General features: G+C 33.9%; 1 protein-coding gene across 1 annotated transcript in view; it reads left to right on the top strand.

Moving 5' to 3' along the window:
• Positions 1-17,762, top strand: part of LOC126808623 (uncharacterized) — a 154,962-nt gene extending 137,200 nt beyond the window's left edge. The window contains exons 19-29 of the mRNA XM_050533506.2: positions 509-688; positions 1,426-1,563; positions 4,144-4,210; positions 6,764-6,855; positions 7,212-7,309; positions 7,846-7,966; positions 8,658-8,791; positions 9,596-9,788; positions 10,471-12,830; positions 13,266-13,353; positions 13,744-17,762. Of these exons, the coding sequence (XP_050389463.2) occupies positions 509-688; positions 1,426-1,563; positions 4,144-4,210; positions 6,764-6,855; positions 7,212-7,309; positions 7,846-7,966; positions 8,658-8,791; positions 9,596-9,788; positions 10,471-12,830; positions 13,266-13,353; positions 13,744-13,896 (3,624 nt within the window). The 3' untranslated portion in view covers positions 13,897-17,762. The remainder of the gene's footprint in view (positions 1-508; positions 689-1,425; positions 1,564-4,143; positions 4,211-6,763; positions 6,856-7,211; positions 7,310-7,845; positions 7,967-8,657; positions 8,792-9,595; positions 9,789-10,470; positions 12,831-13,265; positions 13,354-13,743) is intronic.
• The last annotated feature ends 2,404 nt before the right edge of the window (positions 17,763-20,166 follow it).

Genomic DNA, 20,166 nt, shown 5'->3' with positions numbered 1-20,166 from the left:
TGATTCCGATCGAGAGAGAAATGGGGTTTAACATCCACTCAACACAAACTAAGTCATTTCGGGACTAACACATGGTTCAATTTTATTTCAATAGTTCGCTTGTGCGTAGGGGTCTTTAGCAGTGGGAGGAAACTGGAGGACCCGGAGAAAACTCACAAGGTTGGACAGGCGCCCCTACTCCTTGTCACGCACAACCGGGGAATCGAAATCACACCAGTTGACTCAATGACAAGACCTTATCATACAGCGTGCACATGCTAGCCATTCGCCCATCCAACCCACCTGCATGATTTCAATCCCAAGCTTGTTATGTTATAAATATGCTTCTATTTGGTTGATCAATTTTCAAGTTGTTACAGACGCTGAAATGGTATTTCAATTAATTACAAATGTCAGCTTTATTATTTCACTTTTGTTCTTTTAGGTTTGGAATTTTATTTTAGACAGATTGACCTGTCGTGTCGTTCATGTCTCTGTTTAATGACCAGTGTATATTTTATTCTTTCAGACATTACTGAGAATATGGGATTGCTTCTTACTTGAAGGTCCAAAGGTTTTGTTTCGATTTTGTCTGGCCATTTTGAAGATGAACGAAAGAGAGATTCTGATGAAGAACGACACAATTAGTGTGATGCGACATTTGAAATCCTGTGCTAAAATGACTTATGATGTTGAAGGCTTAGTAAAGGTATATTTCTTTTTTTACATGTACAATATTGGCAAATTTTGGCTCTTGTGGTCAAAATCTATGGGAGTGCAGGATTCACCAGTCAATGAAATGCAAAATTTCATGTAATTCATAAATTTGAATATAAAAAAATCAGGAAGTACCACATCAAACTGAAACCGAGACCATGGTGGCTTAGTGACAGACCAGACCCCGAGTTCACAAAGCATTCTCCGACTTAAGAATATACTCAAAATTATTCGCCTTATTTCAACTAAAATATAGCACTTTATAAAACTTTTGTTGTTTTAATGTATCAAATACATCAATAAGAAACTATGTGCAAAGTTTTGTGTTTCTGGATCAAAGACATTTCTCATTAACAGTGATTGGAAGTTGAGTAAATTCTTAACTTAAATCTGAGAATGCTTTGTGAACTTGGAGTCTGCTTCCTCATTAACTAGGAGGTTGCCATTTGTGGTATAGGCTGAGAATGTTCCTTAAGATTTTTTAACCTGGTTTCCCCTTGTGAAAATGACTACCGTATTCGTTTGGATGGGACCAGAAACTATGGTAACATGTATTCCATTGGCAGTAACGTATTCCCCTTACAGTTAGAAAGTGAAATCAAGTAGGCTGTAGCACCACTGTCCTGGCAAAATTTCCCTCTGAGCCTATCTTTGGTAGTCCTGGATTGATGTAGAAAAACAGGATGCTGTGGTTGAATGTTTTAAAATATCTGTTTGATTTTATTTCAGATAGCGTTTGAAGATCTGAAACCCTTCCCACATCGTCAGGCCATTAAAAGTAAACAGGCGTTTTATCTGACTTCATTAAAAGAGAAATACAAACGAAGGGAATTACAGAAAATGGCCTTTGCTGAACGAGAGCATATGGTGAGTCTAGATAGATAAATAATATGTCCAATATACCTATCAATCCTTACCGATATATTCACTGCCTTCGACGACTTTATCTTAATAGAAACTTAAGAATAAATTTTATATTTTATATATTTCCAATGAAGGGAAAAGTATATGTCCATTTTATATACCCATCAATCCTTACCAATCTATTCACTGCCATGGATGACATTTATTTTTATAGAAACTTAAGAATAAATTTTACTTTTTATATATTTCTATAATGAAAGGGAAAAGTATATGTCCATTTTATATACCCATCAATCCTTACCAATCTATTCACTGCCTTCGATGACATTTATCTTGATAAAACTTAAGAATAAATTTTATTTTTTATATATTTCTATAATGAAAGGGAAAAGTATAATATGTCCATTTTATATACCCATCAATCCTTACCGGTAAATTCTATTTCTCTAAATATAAACTTAAAGATACATGCTTTATGGGCATATTTATGTTATGAAATATACCATAAGGAAAAGTATGTCCATTTCAGTTTTTCAAATACTCAACAATGCTTACCAGTAAATTGGTTTCCAAATACTATCCTAAAGATGCATGCCTGTATTTAGGTCATAAATTTTATTTTTATATACAGTATTTCTAATGAAAGGGAAAAGTGTGATATGTCCATTTCAAATACTCACTTATACTTACCAGTACATTCACTGCCATTTGTCTAAATGCTGGTTATAAAGGAATGAATTCACATAAAAAATGTCCATCTTTAAAAAATGAAACATGCAATCTTTCACTTGTTCAAAAAGACTGTTTTAAATGTCAAATGTTGCTCATTCATTTAATCAAAATCAGATTTTACATATCAAATTTATATTTTGAAAGACTTGCTATTATAAAGTATGAAATGCTCGAACTTATTTCCACAATTTTATTTTTAAAACTTATTTTTTTTTACATATAACTTTCAAATATTTTATATATAACTTTCAAATATTTTATTTATTATTAAAACAAATGATCAGATTTAAATTAAAGAAATAATCTTTAAAACTGAAAAATCAAAATGTATTTATTATTTCTGTCAAATTTTTTGAAAATCTTAATAATAAAAAAAGACAAACAGAAATGACATTTATTTTATTTTTATGAATTGGGACTTTCAGCAGAGACCTTAGTTTGCATTAGTCAATTTGTTTTTTGTTTGCATTTCATTATCACTGTCTTCTGTTATTTTTAACTGTCTATCCAAATATCAACTTAATGCCTTAATTAGATTATGTCAACTAAGAGATGATCTCAACAGTGATTATTTTTGAATTGATAGATAGATTTAATTGACACTTTTACAGCAAACCAAAGTAGGGTGTGATTTCTTGGGCCTTGAGGGGGGACAGCCATTGTTTATGTAAGCCTTGTGTTCCATTTTGATTGATTCTTTACACCTCTGATGACATCATGGGGGTCAAAGGTTGATTGATCTGTAGGTTATGAAATCCTATTGGTTGGTTGAAATTGATGACAGAATGTGTGCAAAATTTTGGTCATTCACATGTTCACCACGAGGTCAGATTGTCCATTTTGCATCCCTTGTGATGACTTAATACATCTAAGGGTCAACTTAATTACATCATAATGTTTATTGGAAGGTGACTTTAATGTATATGGTCATAGATATATTATTCAACAGCCATTTCACTACATTAGCAGTTATATGCTAAAATGGAGGAACTATGAACTTTAAATCAATTGTATATATTTGTTGGATGGATATTTATTCAGTACATGAGTTTGAGCAGAAGCAGACCAAATTCATCTCAAATGATAACTTCTGTGAGTGTGGAAGCAGAACAAACTGATTGAGATGACATATTCAGTCAGGGAGTTGTAGCTTATACTGGAAACAGAACAAATTGATCTAAAATAATATTCGGAATATGAAATGTGAAAGCACAACAAACTGATTGAAATGATAGATTCAGTCTTAGAGAGTTGTTGTTTGGAGTGAAAGCAATTGATAGATTTTGAATTTGGGATTGGAGTAATGTTCATTTATTAAGAGGTTGTATATGGGAAAATGAAATAATAACCAGTCCAGATTGAACATGGATTAAAATTCATCAGCATCTGGGATATAATTTATTATTAATCAACATCAAAGTGAACAAAATGTCTTCAATCATTGACATGATCACAAAATGGCTGAGACGACTGAAGAACAACTCCAAAAATCAAAAAGAACAGAAGAAAAAAGTATGAAGAAAATCGTGTATTGTTTTTAATTATTCTGTGCCAAACGGAATTATGACAGGCCATATTGAAAAGTGCTTTTCACCTGTTTTCTTTCCAGAGCATATCTCAGAAATCATTTACAATATCTTTTTGAAACTTTGTACACACATCAACCTATTATAGTAATTGTGCCCTGTTTTTTTAAATAGAAATTTTTTAAATTTCAATGATTTATTTTTGGTATCTGAGGAATATTGATGCCAAAGTCTTTTTTACGGAAAAGTCTTTATCCATTCTACACTATTTTATAAAATCGTTTCTTCTGTCTGTCTCTCTATAAATGATTTCTGTATGTTTCAGTTTATGGCACTGGAAGCTGAAGCTGGAAGTTTCCTGTCTTTTGAATGCTGCACCACAAGTCCTTCAGGTATGTTTTGATCTTATTAACCCCATTTACAGAATTGTGGTTAATCCAGTCATGGAACCTTTCATGGTGTGGTCATAGCCATTAACAAAATTAACTTTATTGAAAATGACCATAATTTAGTCAAAATGACCATAATTTAGTCAAAATGTCCAAAATATATTCATATAATGTCAATTTTTCTTTAATAAAAATATGATAACTCAGCTCTAAATAATCTTTTGAGAAACATGACGATTGAATCAAAATCATTGTGAATATGGTTTCAATTAACAACAACAAAAACAGGTTTTATATTAATTCATGTCTACTGTGTACAGGGTATGTTGTGGGTAAAATCTGTCATTTAATAAGCTATTAATGTAATTAGTCTGTTTATAGTCTGTGATAAAAAGATTAAAGTTATGTCACATGTTAATTAATAGACTTGTTAGATATTGATTGATTAGATGGTTATTATTAACACCCCTGTAATTAGATATCTCTTATCAATATTATATCATAGTGAGATATGAACACCATAGGGATTATATTCAAATATATCATTAATTACCAATTTATCTGTAATTGTTATATATATCTTCTGGCTAATTGAAAATATGCCTTTATGTCCAAATCCAAAATAACCTTCTGGCCACACCAATCTGATTATTAGTTCTTCGGGAAGAACACTAAATGAATTGAAATGAGGTTTAACGTCCTACTGTTCTGCTTCGACTGGGTTACTGTGTACTATGAGGGAAATTTTACCCAGATATTGGCACTACTGCCAGGGGATCTTTAACATGCATGCCAATGTGTACACATGACCACGGTTTTTCATCCCATCCGAGCAACTATATGTTGTCCCTTGCCAGGCCCTGGTCCTACGCCAGACACTCCCAATGAACTTTCTCGGCCAATGCAGGGATCGAACACGGGACCTCCTGGTTAGCGACCCAACGTCTTACTCACAGAGCCAGTGTGGCTCCCAGACCTGTAAAAATTCTGCTTCCTATTAATTTAAAAATAACTTAAAAAGAATTGTTAGCTCTTCTCAAAAGCTTATACTTCCAAACTTTTAAATTTCAAAACTTGAAACAAATTTGAAACAAACATCACTCACAAGACCCAAGAGTCTGTTCATTTATTATCAAAACCAATGAAGTAAAAAGTAAATTGTTTTGGCCCTAATAAAATAAACATTAACAGCTACAAAAAAAGATTTTAATGTGACTGGACCTGAGAAATGTCTTTGTTCATGAAGGGAATGCCAAGATCAAAAAAGCTATTGAGGGTTATCTCTCGGTCTCTTTTAGCTTTGTATAATGTCCATTTAATTGGGGCTACAGATTTAGTTAAGAGACACCTATGACCTTGATAATTAATGTAGTCTTTGTTGAAAATCACCTTTTTAAAAAGATAACCGTGTGAGTTCTAATATGTTATATAACAGGATTTGATATTGAAAGACATGCAAATGGTTATTATTTCTTTTCAGATTGTTTTCTGTTAAGACTTTGATCTTAATCCCCCAAAAGTTTCTGTTTTTGTATTAAGTTTTGTTATTGTCTCAGTGAATTAAAATATTAGTTTTAATCCCATAATCCCAAATGATATTACAAGGTTCTCTTCTGTTTAAAGTATTAGGTTTTGTTCTTAATGAATTAAAGATTAATTTTAATCCCATAATCCAAAATGATATTACAAGTTTCTCTTCTGTTTAAAATATTAGGTATTGTTCTTAATGAATTAAAGGTTAGTTTTAATCTCATAATCCAAGTTTCTCTTCTGTTTAAATTATTAGGTATTGTTCTTAATGAATTAAAGACTAATTTTAATCTCATAATCCAAAATGATATTACAAGTTTTTGTTTTGTTTGAAGTATTAGGTTGTACTGAGAGAAAAGTTAGTTTAGAATTAAGACATTTATAATCTTTCCCATTGTAACAGAATCTTAAAAACAATGATTGGAACATTATATTGCCTGATGAAAAAAATGTCAAATTAGAAAAAACAAAAGTGAATGTCCGTCATCATTATGATTTCCCCATTAGATTTTCAAGTCTTATTGACTTGATTCCCAGTGTAAACCGAAAAGAACCTTCATGATTTTTTGAAGCCCGGCCTTCACTTGTCAGGGGTCATGCCTTTGAGTCTGACAAGGAAAGTATGCATAGTTCTTCAGATGGGATGGTAAGCTGAGGTCCACCCATGTAGTGACCAGGTAAAATTCTCCTACCTGGTGTTCCACATGTAACCATGGGTTGGTGATTGAAGTATTGTATTGACAAGATATTAACCCATGTACATTCCTATCTCATTCCCATTTCATTCCTATCCCATCCCATCCCATCCCATTCCATTTCTATCCCATTTCAATTTCATTCCTATCCTATCCTATCCTACACCATTCCCATGCCATTCCTATCCCACTCCTATTCCATCCTATCCCATCCCATCCCATCCCATCCCATCCCATCCCATCCCATCCCATCCCATCCCATCCCATCCCATTGTTAGTTAATTCAATTCAATTTAAACAATATATTTTATATATGTGTTGATATTTTCAGGTGAGATTTGGTTGTGTTACGGAGAACAGAATCAGTCACATGTGTGTCGTGTTAATTGTTATGAGGGGGTCATGCTAGATATATCCTTGGAGGTAATAATTTACTTGATTTTTGTGTTTTATTTCATAAATTTAAATCATTCTTAGCTATATGGATTTAATTCTACAGACTAATAATAATTAGAAATTAAAAATTTGTATGTTCATCTTTTAATGTTCATTTCTAAAATAAAGAATTAATAAATAAGAAAATATATTTGTTTTGAACTGTTTAAATGATTCTGCTAAATATTCATGAAAATAACATTTATTTGAATAAATGCATCATCAGTTTCAGTGTTTCTCAGAGTATTTGGATTTTTATTTACTCGTTTTCAAAACAAAATAAAACTTTCTTTTTCTTTCTTTATTTTTTAATTTATTTTTTGATTTATTTTATTTGTTTTTAGTTTGATTCGAAGATGATGTCCATGTTGGCTTTACCTAACAACATTGTCTTCTATGGCTCTCTGTCATGGCTGCTTTATTCCTATGATATGCAGCAAAAGTAAGTTTTATTTTTTATTGGGATATCAAATATTTATTTGAATAAAAAAGTTAGATTGAGCGAGAAATGGGGTTAATTATCCACTAGGTCAATTTTGGACAAACATTTCAATAATTTGTTTGCACATAGGGGTCTATAGCAGTTGAAGGAAACCAGAGGAAACCCACCCCTAGCCACGAACAAGCTAGGGATCGAAACCACACCACTTGACTCAATCACAGACCTTATGATATAAAGTGACCAATCTGGCTATTAATGTTATCCAAGTCAAAGGCATTCCTCTAATTAGCTTTTTTTATATTGAGTTGCCTAAGTTTTTAGTTTCCTATAGATTAGTTTCTTTTGATGTATGTTAGTTTTATTTCTGTCATCCAAAATTATTGTTTTTATATCATCAAAAATTATTTTATTTCTGTCCATCATTAAATATTATTTTATTTCTGTCATTAACATTTTGTCTATCATTAAAAAATATTTTACTTCTGTCATTAAAATTTTGTTACTTCTGTCATTAAAAATTATTTTGTTAATTTTAGAAAAGAAAGATGGCATATTAGACTCCATGATGCCGTTCTCTCAGTTTGTTCATATTCTGAAGATGATCATCAGTTTAGAATATTTGCAGGATTAGCAGACGGTACAGTTGCCATTATTGAGGTAAATATTATGGGATGTAGAAATGAAGCATCTGTTTATAAAGTATTTACAGTACAATGTGCCCTGACTTTGTACAGATATTTTAATTCTAACCGTTAAATATGATTTAATTAAACAAGTATTACTAAATGCCATTCAAAGAATACGATAATGCTATATGAACCACTAGCCGACCATTACTTTATCGCAGCCATCTTGAAATTGTGACATCATATCAAAAAACAAAGTCTGTCAATTGATGATCAAGCATGCCAAGTTTCATGTCAATTGATGATCAAGTATGCCAAGGGAATTTGCTGAAAATTTCAGTCAAATTGATTCACTCTGAACCGAGAAATTAGCGATTGAATTTTCCGTTCTAGTCTTGATCATCATTACTAAAGTCGGTATGATAAAAAAACATAGTCTCGATTATCCATTTAATGATTTAATCATGAATGAAAGTTGAGCAGCAAATCGGATCCTAATCCAGTAAATATCGTAGGCAAGCGATGACAACGAGAGTTGATTATGGTCTGGATAACTTAATTAATTAATAATTTAGATAACATTTCAGGCCTAAAGTTAGACCTTCAATGGACAGATTTAGCTCTTGCATATTATGTTTAAATTATTTACATATGAAGGAGTGATAAATCAAATAGGTAAAGACTCTAGCTTGTAATTTTGTGTATATTTATTTGTTTTATAGAATGGAGAGAGTGCTATAGCTCCTATAGATGTTATGTATATACCTGTTGGTCAATCACCTGTTACCTGTGTTATGGTAATAGGTAAACAACTATGGTGTGCCTGTGGTAATACTGTACATGTTATACATGCTGGGTAAGTTATCAAATTATTTCATATCTAATGATTAATGTCTCTGTGCTTCATTTGCATTTTGCGGAAACATCAAATTATCCAAAGTTCAATCCAAGATAAAAATGTAGGCCTACTCTTGACTATTTACCATATTGTAAAGAAAAGAATCAATTGTTGATATTCCGGGAATATATTACAAATGTTTAATTGATGGTATATTTTTTATATATAATGCATTTAAAAGGAATATGTCCTGAAAGTGTTTTGCTTATCTAAATGCCAAACAAACTATAGAATGTGTGAATCTCATAAAATAACAAATTATCTCCCTTGACACACTAATATTAAACAAAACAAAGCATGAGGTGCATTATTAAAGTTCTTGGTACCTGTGATACCTTGATGTGATTTCTTGATGCATTTTAATCCACTATAGATCATTTGAGTCTACTATAGATCCTGTGAATCCAATATAGATCATTTGAGTCCATTATAGATCATTTGAATCTAATATAGATCATTTGAGTCCTCTATATAATTGTTTGAGTTCATTATAGATCATATGAGTTCATTATAGATCACATGAGTTCATTATAGATCATTTGAATTCATTATAGATCATTTGAATTCATTATAGATCATTTGAGTTCATTATAGATCATTTGAATTCACTGTAAATCATTTGAATCCATTTTAGATAGTTTGAAATAATTTTCTGATCTACACAAATCCATGTTTTTCTGGCATAGCAATGTTAAGAAAGTTAACTGCTATTGATTTCAAATCATATATATTTAAAGAAATATTTTTATTATTTATCTGCAGTACTCTGGATGCCATGGATAATTTCACTGTTTCGAGTAATCCTTATGACCATATTTTGTCACTGGAGCCAAGTATGACTGGCGTGTTTATCTCAGTTCGTGGCTCCTCCATCTTAGAATTATGGGATCCTCAAACTCTTAGCTGTAAGATGCTGTATGACACTAGATCTTGTCGATACCCAAATCTGAGAAAGGTAAGAACAAGTTTGTTCATTAGTTTTGAAACTAGACAGTATCGTTTTTGAGAAAATTGGAAGCATTGTTAAAGTCATTGCTAGTTGTCTATTTTTGGTTATTTGCTAAGTAAATTGGTAGACTTTTAGTTTTTGTCCAGATGGTATTGCCTCTAAATCTATCCTCTTATCCTCTCTGTGTATTTTTTGTCCAGATGGTATTGCCTTTAGATCTAAGCCCTTATCCTCTCTGTGCACCAGCTCTGGCTCACTAACCAGTAGATCCCATGATTATTCTCTGTGTTGTCGCCCGTATTGCTCCTAGTGTTACACTGGCCAAGAAAGTTCCTCAGGAATTTTCAGCATGGATTTTTTTTGTCAGTGGGGCAGAATTGGGGGCCTGGTAAGGAACAGTATCTAGTTGTTCAGATGGAACGAAAAACTAAGCTCCTATGTACACAAAAGCACCTTTGATGAAGAGTGAGCAGAAATACTACTGTCCGGACAAAATTTACCTAATCTTTTCATTTCCCATGTAGTGGTTGATATGAGACATGTTTCTGAGGATAGTCTAGAATTAAGAATCTCAATGTTCCAGGTGCTAACTTGAAAAGAAATAAATTCCTTTATAATTGATTCATTTAGAAATGAAAAGATAAACAGATCTTGATTTTACTTACAAAGTGCAATTTTTGAATTTCAGGAAGACGATGCCTACTTCAATAGAGCTCGAATCACTTCCATAATGTCATACGAGAACACAGTTTGGGTCGGAACAGGAGAGGGAAATTTGATGATCTACGACGTGATAGAAACGGGAGCATGTAAAACACCATCAGAACAGTCGTTTACAGGAAGCTTGGCGGAAAACCTTTGTCTGGTTACTGACGAAAATGATCCGATTCGAAAAGTGGAGGAGAAAGTTCGGGATATGTATTATCGGAAACTAAATGAAGGTATCAGTCTGTCTCCCGTTAAACAGGACAGTCAGGTGGCCACGACTCCATCATCCCCAATTAATATAACAGGGAAAGCGTCGGACAACATGGTGGCCATGTCAGTTGGAAGTACGATCTTTGTTGGCAATGTCGAAGAATCAATTTCTGTAAAGAATAAATTTCTGTCCTCCACACCTTTGAATTCTCCAGATAAGAGACTGAAAGACAGAGGAAATGTTACCAAGGAAACAGAATCAGAATTTCACTCGTCTCAGGGTAGTTTCTGGTTTGATAGTTGTGGTGATAGCTTTTCTCATCATTGTCAACATGGCGGGAATTCAAATGAAGATGGAGACACCACTAAAGGCAGACGCAAGCTTTTTGATGATTCACATTCAAGTGAATTGTGTAATGGTCATTTGATGGAAGAATCCGAGGGTAGCACTGGTACTGTTAACGATGACACAGATGATTCAAAAACAACCAAAGATGTCTTTCCAGATGGACACATTCCAAGTAAGAACGATCTTCTTTCACGATACGTCCTGGCTCAGAGTAGAAGCGTTCATCAGAAAATGAAAGAAAAGAAAAAGGGAGACAACCTGATCACAGAATCAACAGAAGTTATCAGCAGTGGTGAACACAAGTCTCACAGTTTTGACGTCGTAGAAATGCCAGAAAGTGCTAATTCAAGTTTGGTTGTGATTGACTCAGAACATTCCGGAGAAGCAGTTGAAAAAGAAAATAATGAAAAATCTAGAACGGGAAAATTAGACAATGAAAGCATCGTTAATGCTATTAATGAAGCTAATAAGACAGATATAACGGACACGGAACTGTCAACAGGTGTGACATCTGGCTTTGCCGGTGACTCAGGTCACGTCAGTGATATCAGCGACAGTGTGGCAACTACAAATAACTCTCCTAAATCTAACAGTGCTAATAAAGACACTTACAGTGTTTCCAATCAGTTGAACAACAAGTGTGTCAAGTGCACGGACAATAGTTTAACTTTGAGATCGGACATAATTTGTACATGCAATAAAACGAGGTCAAACGGACGCGTGGACAATTTTATTTCATTACAGAAAACTGTGCAAGACTTGGATTGTGTGACATGCAAATCTCAGTCATGTGACTGTTACAAAAATAAATCAGACAATAATAAAAGATGTGCTAATTGTGAAAATTGTAAAAATGGTAATATTTGCAGTAATTTTAATTCCACTGGAACATCGTCTTGTGGAACCTCGCGTAATACTTCTGTAAATAAACTCAGCACGCACTCAGAAGACTCACACGTTCCCCAAAGTACAGATTCGGAAGTGGATCAGGATGAGGTTTTTACTGATGCTAAGGAGAGTCCATTTCATTCACGATCTACACTAGCTGTGAGTGAACAGGATGAAGAAGCAACCACACCAACCAGGCAGATCACAATGGCTGATAGTTTCCTTGGCAACCAGGATTCAGAAAGTGAAAGTAGTGTGTATAGTTTGAAGAGTGCTAGGGAACAACTCACACCCAACAGAAGCAGTTCATCATCTCTTTTGAGTGATCGTTCAAGACTTGAATCTTCCTCCACCGTGCCAGAAAAGTTCCAACCCAAAAATCGAGAAGCTCAATACCGAATTGACTTCACCAACATTCAAGTGGATACAGATGTTGAAAGTAACGTCTCTTTCTCGCTTCATGGATCTTTGAGCTCGGAAGCAGATTACAAACAGGTAGAGGAATTCTTGCACCACAAGAACGGCCTGTCAGGAATCGATCCTGCAAGTTTAATTTTCCCAGCAGACTTCGATATTTCATCTTTAGACAACACAGAGGACAAACTAATGCAGCTTTACAACAACAATGGCTGCTTCGGAACACCAAAGAGTAATCAGACGTGGTCAAGTTATGATGAAATCTCCACCCCGTCGAGAGTGGATGTAGATTCGGTTAGTGCCAAGAGTGCGCGTCCCAATATGTTACGAGTAAACTCCATTCAGAGTAACATCAGTGCTGCCACTAGCATCATCTCTGCTACTACCATGTCAGAATCTCTCTACTCTGCCGACCTTTGTCTCCAGGCTAAAGTCAAGATTTCAGATAAACCAGTCAAATGCTTGCTCAAAGACACGTAAGTATAAAAAAAAAAACATTTTCAGGCCTAGAAATAATCCTTTTAGTTGAATCTCGTAGCTGTCCAGACTAAATTTACCTGCCTCACCTCACATTGTACAGATGTTGTAAAAAAAAAATTAATTTATTCTCAAAATGACCGAAGTATTGATGAGACATTTAATCACATTAAATTCCATTTCAAATCAAAGGCGGATCCTGTTTACTTTTGTATCTTTTATAAATGTCCGCCATCTTTTCTATGGTGTGACCTCTCCCGTTTTCAAATTTCATGTATCTGCACTTACAGATAATCAGAATGTTATAAGAAATAAAACAAAAAACCTATTTAAAGTCATCTCAGCCCAAATATTAACGGATTGGAATTTCTTGATCCACTTGTTTTGGCCAATTGTACATATTTTAAAACCATAAAATATGTTCTTCATTATAGGTCTCAAGCTGATCCCATTATGCTGAGCATGTCTGGTTCCTATGGCGACGATGAAGCTGTTTTAAAATGGAGGAAAGAAGCAAATGAGGTAGGTTGATAAATCTTTATCCATCATATATATTGCGAATGTCTCAAGATCCCTTTCCGTATCTTTATCTGTCATGTAAAACATGAAATTATTGCAGGCCTGATAATATTAATATTAATGTTAATATTGCGAATGTCTCAAGGTTCAAACACATTCTTTTTCACCTGTACATGTGTAATTAAAATGTCTCCAGTAGCTCGGTTATTTCAGCTTTAACCTAAGGCTTTTCAAACAACGTCAAAAATTTAAACAGATGTCACTTATATTTCTTAATGAGAGCTTCTCACTTGAATTGCCAGTCCTAGACACGGCCACAGATCACCTCATTTATCATCAACAATAGAAAGTTTTTATCCTTGGTATAACCACTGTTTTATTTATATTTTACAGATGATGTGGACGAATGAACCTATTTTAGAAATTTGCCCTCATACAAAAATCGCCAAGATGCCTAACTACATGAGACGATTATCGTTGATGTCATCTCCTGGAAGTAGTGACAGTTCCGTTATCAGTATGAAGAGATTGAACATGAGCCAATAAAATTGGCTGCTACGATTTTACGTCTGCGCAGAAGACATTGGAACATTAATTACGTCAACAGATCGGCAGGGGGGAAATGATGCAGCATCCAGAAGATGGGTTAAGATACATAAAATTGTATGTACTTGTATGCATGGAAATGAAAAGCAGATTTGATGTGCAGTGCTGAGAGATAATTCATTAATGGAGAAAGAACATTTTAAACTTCTTTGTGATAGTTTCAACTTCTTTGGGATAATTTCAAACTGCTGATAGTCCACTTGTAGATCTTATAGTTCAAATATCTGAGAATATTTTAAACTTCTTTGAGATAATTTCAAACTGCTGATGGTCCTTTTGTAGATCTTATAATAACTGGTAATAAATGGTCTTCCACATAAACTCAGGATTATTAAATGCAATTTTTAAGGGTTTTGTAGTCGCAGAATATTGTTCAGGTGACTTGTCTTAAAATTCTAAGAATATTACAATATTTTGGTGACTTGTCTTGAAATTCACTTAGTTTCTGTTTGGTGGTTTGCCTTTAAAAAATAAACTCCTGATATCGTACCTTAACAAAAATAATTAAAATGGGTTTATTTTTTACATTAAATATTTTGAAAAATGCACCGAAATCAATGGAACGAAGAGAAGTGTAGCTCAAATTTAATTTAAATTTTGTTTTCCGCCAACCCTTTTAACCCTGTTAAATGGGATAATTTGTTTGCTTAAGAAATATGATGATAGCTTGTGAAAAATATAAATGGACATTGGATGTTTTAATTTCTATTTTTATGTTTCTGGAAGAGATACACAATATACTTAAGTCTCAATAAACGATTTTGCATTATTTTTCTCTCTCTCCCCAAACATTTTGAAAAAACAATATTCCTTTCACAAAGTACTGTTTGCATGAATACTGATTGAATTATATCTAAAGCTATATTCCCTCTGAAAATTCTATTTTATTACATATCTGAATACCAAAGCCATTTATACTATATTACATTTTAACTCTGTAACTTTACCATGATATTTTTTTGTTGTTATATAATAGCCCATATTTGAACCCTTTTATAAATAAATATTTTGCGTTATTTATATTTTGTGCACCTTCTCTCATTCCAGTTGATTTCTTCATTTTTCGTTAAACCTTTATCGAGGAAATCCAATAGGATCCAGAGAGATACTGCACATTGAATAATAAAAAATGTGTAAATAGCTATTTAAAATTACAGCAACTCCTCCTTAGTCTCATTTCGGCAATTTTGATTAAAATAAATTATTGAAACATTGAGAATACGGCAATTTTGATTAAAATAAATTATTGAAACATTGAGAATACGATTTAAATTTAAAGTAATAACCATTTCAAAAATTATTGATAATCATAACGATATCCTTAATCATCAGGGGTCTCGTTTTATTCATATTTGCCAGTTTTGACTGACTTACTGTCAAATTGACTGACTAGTGAAATTACCTTCCAGTCAATTTGAATACCTTAAAATTAAAATTCTAAATAATGTAAGCTTAAAACACGACAATACAGTTAAATGTATAGTTTTAATTTTGTAAAAACACTTCAAAAATAGAAATATTTATGTAAAATTGGGATTATGCTAAAAAAAAATGTCGCATTCTTTGGAAAAAATATCCGATATCAAGAATCTATGTCAAAAATTGACCAACTGGCAACATTTTGAAATGAAAGCTTTGTAATAAATTTCACAGAATCTTTCTGTCTATACTTAATACTTTATTTCACTCTCGTTCTTCATTGTGTTCTGTGAATTTGTCATATTTTTTTGTTTGTCAATTTTCCATATATTCTCTTTAATAGATTTATGTGTTCGACATAATTGTAAATGGGTATTTGTAGTCGATTTTTTTTTTTTTTTGTTAAAATAATTTTTGGATTTTTATAATTTTTTATTAATATTATAAGCTTTATTATTTATCCTGACGATTTACTATAATTTTTGTTGTTATATAATTAAATGGAACCGTGATTTGTTTGCTGTTCTTTATTTCATGACTTAGACTTTTGTCTAGAATTCAAATCATAATATATTTTTCCAAAGATCTTGTCTGCTTAGTAGTATGGAATTGATTCCAGCTTAATGAGTTATGATTGGGAAGTTGTGTCGTATATGGTTTTTGCGGACACTTCATCATGAATGATTTGGTTTATAGACATAGAATGATTCGATTTTGTGATGTTTCTTCACAAATTGTTCCCCCCTCTAGAAGGCCACACTGTGCAATGCATAATAAATAAGTAAAATGTAGTCTACAAAGTGATGGAAAATAATGGCAGAATTTGAATGTGTATAATTTATTTTATGCAATATTGAATATGATATTTATGTGTATATATTCTGTATATTTATGAATAATATTAACTATTTATTGTATATTAAATGACCTTTGACCCCGAAACCAAATAAAAGGTCAAAGTTGAAAGGTCTATGATTATGAAATATGTAAATAAAATGACCTTTGACTGTGAAACCAAATGAATGGTTGAAGTTGAATATGTAAATAAAATGTAAAAAAGCTTTCATATTTCTTGATGAATATTTTAATATGTACAAAGAATGAATATAAATTTGTACTTTTTACAAGCTTGTCTCGATGTTAAGCCAAATGGGGCTGTCTATATCTTGTCTTAACCTAAAGGGATCTGTTACTATTTTGTAATCTCTATATTTTTGTAACTTTTTGTACATATTTCTTATTGTTGAAACATGCATATCGTATAAACAGGGAAAAGGTTACATAATAATATAAGAACTGCTGCGGAATATAGTTACGCAATTTTAATATTTTGATATGAAGAGATATTGTTTATCAATCAGTTTTATTTATAATGATATATAGATTGATTCATGTACATATATAGAGATATATATATATTTTAGTTTGTCTCATGTATTTTATAATAATATGTTTTTGCCGAAATTACAAATTGCTTTGAATGGGTTTTATGTTGAGAAATATGACCAAAATGTGTCAATGTTTTTGTGCATAGTATTAACCAAATAGAACATTTTGATGGATATTTCTTCCCATACCTTTAAGCATTTGTTTTAAATGGGTTTTATGGAGAGAAATATAGCAAAAAAATGTTTCAATGATTTCTTACATGGTATTAACCAAGTTGAACATTTTGGTGGATATTTCTTCCCATACAACTACCTCTAAGCAATTGTTTTTCGATAAAAATGTTTTGTTATATAAGTAAGTTGTATCTGTGATAATGTGATACAGGTGAGGTCAAAGTTCCGATAGCCTCTTATTTTAATGTGTCTGTTCTTGGAATCAGACACAATGTCATCTTTCTTGTTAACAGTCGGTTCCAGAATATTTTGTCAGATTTTAAAATTTGGATCCATGTGTTCAATCAAGCCTGCATTTGTCAGAAGGCAGGATAGACATATTTGTCTCGTTCAGGCCGTTTCTCTTTTGCGTTTTGTCAAATGTTAAAAAAATTGAAATGACTCAGACAAATAATTTCATAATGAGCACTTGTCTGAAATTGAATTAAAAAAATGTCGACTGGATAAAAAAGAATGAGGTGAACGGCTGGATAATAAAGACGGATGGCATAATGTTGAGTTTTTATTTAAATATTTTGTATAGTTTATTTGTATATTTTCATTTTTGTACATAGTGCAAGCGACAAGCAACTAGTGAGTGAGAGTTGGCTGTAAATAAAGCAAGCGTTTTAGTGATAATATTATACTGTTGATGATAATGCGATGGTCTATTATTATTATTGTTAATATTTTATATATATTATATATAGTACATATTCTAGTCAGTGCTTTTTGTAGGGAAGATCTTGTTTTCTTCCTCTCTAATCAATAAACATAACAAAATAATACTTGTTTTCCTTCTTGTGTGGGAATCACCATGGCTCAGTGAGGTGATGGCTTGTTAAGCAGGTGGTCAAAGTGTTTGCTCCAAGCATCTGGCAAAAGACTTTCTCAATATTTTCCTCCATGGTTTCTCCTTGTTAGTCCAGCAGGAAAAAGAACCTTGTTTTCCTTTTTGTATGGGAATCACCATGGCTCAGCCGATGGCTTGTTAAGCAAGCGGTCGAAGTGTTCGCTCTAAGCGTCATGCAAAAGACTTCCTTACAATTTTAATCCATGGTTAGGCCAGCAGGATAAAGAACCTTGTTGTGTGGGAATCAACACGGCTCAGTGAGGCGATGGCTTGTTAAGTATGCGGTCAAAGTATTCGCTCTAAGCATTGGGCAAAAGACTTCCTTATGATTTTTCTCCATGCTTTCCCCTTTTTAGGCCAGCTAGAAAAAGAGTCTTGTTTTCCTTCTTGCGTGGGAATCACCATGGCTCAGTGAGGCGACAGCTTGTTAAGCATGAGGTCATAGTGTAATAAGTGTTCGCTCCAAGCATCGGGCAAAAGACTTCAAGATTTTTCGCCTTGTCAGGGCTGCAGGATAAAGTGCCTGGTGTTCGCTCCAGTGGTTTCCTGTTGTCAGTGGTGCAGTACGGAAGGCCTGGCAAGGGTCATGGGAAAGAGATGAAAAACCAAGGGCTCAGTGAGCATCGGGCAAAAGACTTCAAGATTTTTCGCCTTGTCAGGGCTGCAGGATAAAGTGCCTGGTGTTCGCTCCAGTGGTTTCCTGTTGTCAGTGGTGCAGTACGGAAGGCCTGGCAAGGGTCATGGGAAAGAGATGAAAAACCAAGGGCTCAGTGAGCATGGCATCTGGCTTACTAACCAGGAGGTTGAGGTGTTCAATCCCAGTGTTGACCAAGAAATTTCAGGATTTCCCAGAAGAGTTTCCCCTTGTCATAGGTGTATTAGAGAGGCTTTGGTAAGGAACAGTGCTGAGTCGATCGGAAGGGACGAAAACCCAAGGTCTCAGATTGGCACAGTGTGTAAGGCAGCTGGTTTGCCTAACAGGACGTGGGGATGTTCACTCCAGGTGTTGGCAAAGTAAGTTCCTTAAATTTTCCAGTGTGGTTTGACCTGGCCGGTGGTGCACGATGGAGGGCATGGTGTTCGCTCTAGGTGATGGCCAAGAAGTTCATAAGAATGTTTTCCACCACTTGTCAGTGGTGCAGGATGGAGGGCCTGGCAACGAACAGTGTCAAGTCGTTTGGATGGATCAAAGTAAATGAAATGGGATTTTAACTTCCTATATTTCTGCACCAACCATGTTGATGAAAATGTGCATGCTTCATGCAGTGTGCTATGAGGGAATTTTTGCCCACACAGCTGCGTTTCACCCCTACTGCCAAGGATTCTTTTACGTGCACGCCAACCTTAACATAGAACCTTATTTGTTTGTCCCAGGACTCAAGTCAGCTAAGTGGGTAAGTCGGTGGCTCACTAGCCTGGAGGTCGGGTGTTCGATCCCTGCATTCGATCCTTGTCAGTGTATATTAATGTTTTTCTTTTTTCCATATTTTTTATATATATCTTCATTTGTACTATGGCTGTCATTCTTTGCTTGATAAAGACGGGAGACATTCGTTAAAAACGTCGCTGAAATAAATCCTTTAAGTAACTTTTGCCATATAATTGTGTCATGTGTTAGCTGTCTAGTCGTTTGGATGGGACAGAAAACTGAGGTCCCGTGTATTGGCATGCACGTAAAAGATCCCTTGGCAGTTGGAATTTGATATAAGAGTAGGCCGTAGTGCCACTGCCCGAGCAAAATTTCCCTCATAGCAGAACAGTAGGACGTTAAACCCCGTTTAATTTCAGTGGGGTTGAATGGCTGAATGGTTAGTACGTGCACGCTGTATCATAAAGTCTGTCATTGAGTCAACTGGCGTGGTTTCGATTCCCTGGATGTACGTGACAAGGAGTAGGATCGCCTGTCCAACTTGTGCATCTTCTCTGGGTCCTCCGGTTTCCTCCCACTGCTAAAGACCCCTACGCACAAGCGAATTATGGAAATAAAATTGAACCATGTCAGTCCCGAAATAACCTAGTTTGTGTAGAGTGGACGTTAAACCCCATTTCTCTCTCTCATTTCATTTCATTTGTTTGTCCCATCTGAATGACTAGAAGCGTTTCCTTGCAATGCCATCCTTCCTGCACCATGTGGATAAATCCTGGGCAACTTTACAGGATAATATTTTGGATGCAAGTGTTGATGGTCTCTAAATGACCTGAGGTCCCAGTAGTCAAACTGTAAGAATCCTGGTATAGTCTGAGAAGAAGCATGGTTAGTCATTCGGATGGGACGAAAAAACGAAATTTTGCGACTGTCCCTTAGCGACTGTATTCTGATTTCAATAATTTGCTTAC

This window comes from Patella vulgata, chromosome 1 (assembly GCF_932274485.2).
Source record: "Patella vulgata chromosome 1, xgPatVulg1.2, whole genome shotgun sequence".
In the NCBI taxonomy this organism is placed as follows: domain Eukaryota; kingdom Metazoa; phylum Mollusca; class Gastropoda; family Patellidae; genus Patella; species Patella vulgata.
The sequence above is the reverse complement of the archived record's forward strand: the minus strand, read 5'-3'. Positions and strand labels throughout refer to the sequence as shown.